This window comes from Gopherus flavomarginatus, chromosome 15, assembly GCF_025201925.1.
Source record: "Gopherus flavomarginatus isolate rGopFla2 chromosome 15, rGopFla2.mat.asm, whole genome shotgun sequence".
Classification (NCBI taxonomy): domain Eukaryota; kingdom Metazoa; phylum Chordata; order Testudines; family Testudinidae; genus Gopherus; species Gopherus flavomarginatus.
Window position 1 is genome coordinate 14,294,212 of NC_066631.1, and position 2,327 is coordinate 14,296,538.

The 2,327-nt window shown below is 47.7% G+C and overlaps 1 gene segment (V, D, J or C); it reads left to right on the top strand.

The window, feature by feature from the left end:
• The first annotated feature begins 1,330 nt into the window (after positions 1 to 1,330).
• On the top strand, positions 1,331 to 1,900 carry LOC127034967 (immunoglobulin lambda variable 3-25-like). The segment is given in 2 exon segments: positions 1,331 to 1,407; positions 1,581 to 1,900. Coding segments are annotated over 2 exon segments (366 nt in total).
• The last annotated feature ends 427 nt before the right edge of the window (positions 1,901 to 2,327 follow it).

Sequence of the window (2,327 nt, forward strand, 5' to 3'; positions counted from 1 at the left end):
TGGAAAGGGTATCAGCACACCCATGGCCTCACTGCCGGCAATTTGTTTGTAGGTATCATGGCAAAGGAGAGCTGGAGGGAGGGTGGTAGGAGGGGAATGAGTTAGTTCAGAGGGGGGTTTCTAGGGTGCGTGTCCACGCGTGAGGGGCAGCACGGGGGAAGCTGGCCCGGCTGCACTGCAGTGGTGGCAGCAGTGACGCCTCTCCAGGTGCATGTGATAGAAAATATCTGTGTGCCCAGCAATGCAAAGCTTGTCCATTGTTCTCTACACATCAGATGTGCTGCACTAACATTATGCTAATGGCTCCTCCTGGCTGCCCCATAACGACCGTTCACAAACCAAAGACCAAATTCAGAGCTGAGCACCCCTAGCTGTACCCACTTGTGACTGGCATCCCCTGCTGCCCACCCGCTGGGTTTGGCCCAGTGAGTCTGACTCCATGGGAATGATCCAAGTTTGTTTCTCTCTCACTGGGAGGGGCCAGGAGGACAGGGGAGTAGCTAGACAAGCCAGGGACAAGGGGGCACAAGGAGTTGTTGTAGCATTATCCTCCATTCAGTGGGGATCACGCTTCCCCATCTGTCCAGAACATAGGTCAGATACCAAGGACAGGATTTAGGACCTGATTTGTAAAAGGATTTAGATGCCTAAATATGTAACTAGGCACCTTTAAAAATCTGCCCCTTAGTCCTTTGGCTCAAGATAGAGCGTCTCCTGTTCAACTCTACAGCGATTCTGTTCAATCCCTGGTGATAATCTATCTGACAGTCACTACAGAGTGTTTGGCACCATGTAATATTTAAGTTTGCATCCGTGCAGATAGTTGCAATTGCCGTGTACAGACTAAGAAATGATTTGGTCAGAGAGACTAAGTAGTGATCAGATTTACTCTGCAACATGCGCAGCTTGTAAACCTGTGATTTCCCATAACTAAAAATAAACATTTCTCCAAGATCTAGCTCCCTGCACAGGCAGTTAGAGAGAACTGGTCAGTCTGTGTGATGGCACCATCTGATTGTGTTAAATATTATTTAAGGAGTAGGTTAAAGGAACGACCCCTTATAATAAACCTGTTTAAATTTGAATTTGAAATAATAATTGAAAATGTACAAATTTATAGGGAGATACTTATTTTTAAAATAACAAATCTTATTTAAACTGAAGCCTAAAATGGAAGTTAAATTTGAAATGTGAGTGTCTTTGTTGTTAAAACTGCGGCTTAAGACTTTTTAAAAACCTGCAGCCAATGTATAGGGAGTGGATTTGCATGAAGGGGCCATTCTCCAGCATTGAGGGTTTAAGAGAGATTTCAGACGATGCCATCCAGAGACACATTTGCCGAGCTCATCTGGATTCCCACCATGGCCTGGGCCCCTCTGCTCCTCGTGCTGCTCACTTACTGCACAGGTGAGACACTATTACATTCCAAAGTTTCTGAACAAATAGCAGTAGATATTTTCTTCCAAATCATGCACAGTCCTAAGGAACAGCTCTTCAATTTGTCAGCACGGTGGGACTTCAGTAGCAGCTAACAGGTCTGGTGTGCACAGGTAATTTATAGTCATTTATTCTCATTACAGGGTCCAACTCACAGCCCACTCTGACTCAACCACCCTCAGTGTCAGTATCTCCGGGAAACACTGTGAAACTCTCCTGCGCCGTCAGCAGTAACATGAACACCATAGCCTGGACCCAACAGAAACCTGGGCAAGCCCCTCGCTTTGTGCTGTACGGTACCACCAGCAGAGGCGATGGAATCCCAGATCGGTTCACTGGTTCCACCTCTGGCAATGTAGGTTACTTAACCATCACCAATGCCCAAGTAGAGGACGAAGCTGATTATTACTGTAGCATGTGGTACAGCAGTGGTAGAGTAACTCACAGTGATAGAGTCAGATGAGGAACTGAGACAAAAACCTACCTTCCCTCAGCCTGCATTCTGGCACCGTTGCTCTGCAGAGTCTGGTTTGCAACCGAGGCAGAGGAGAACGTCTTCCCTGCATGTATGTCCAGGTGGGTTCTAGTTCCCATCCCAGTAAATGAGGGGAGGCGGGAATGTAGCTATGTTAGTGGCACCGGGGCAGAGGCATGTGCTGTCTTCACTGAAGACCACAGCAGCATAGAAGACCACCTGGGCAACAGGATGTGAAGGTCTTTGGAGCTGGCAGAAGGGATGTTCTGAGCACTGAGATGGCCAGCAGAGCACTCAGGGCATGTTCCTCCTCAGAAGGTAGAAATCCAGCTGCCAAGTGGCCTTTCTTCTCACACTCAGCCCTGGGAGGTGTTATCTGAGTGTGCCCATGACCAGAGCTAGTCTTCAATTCATG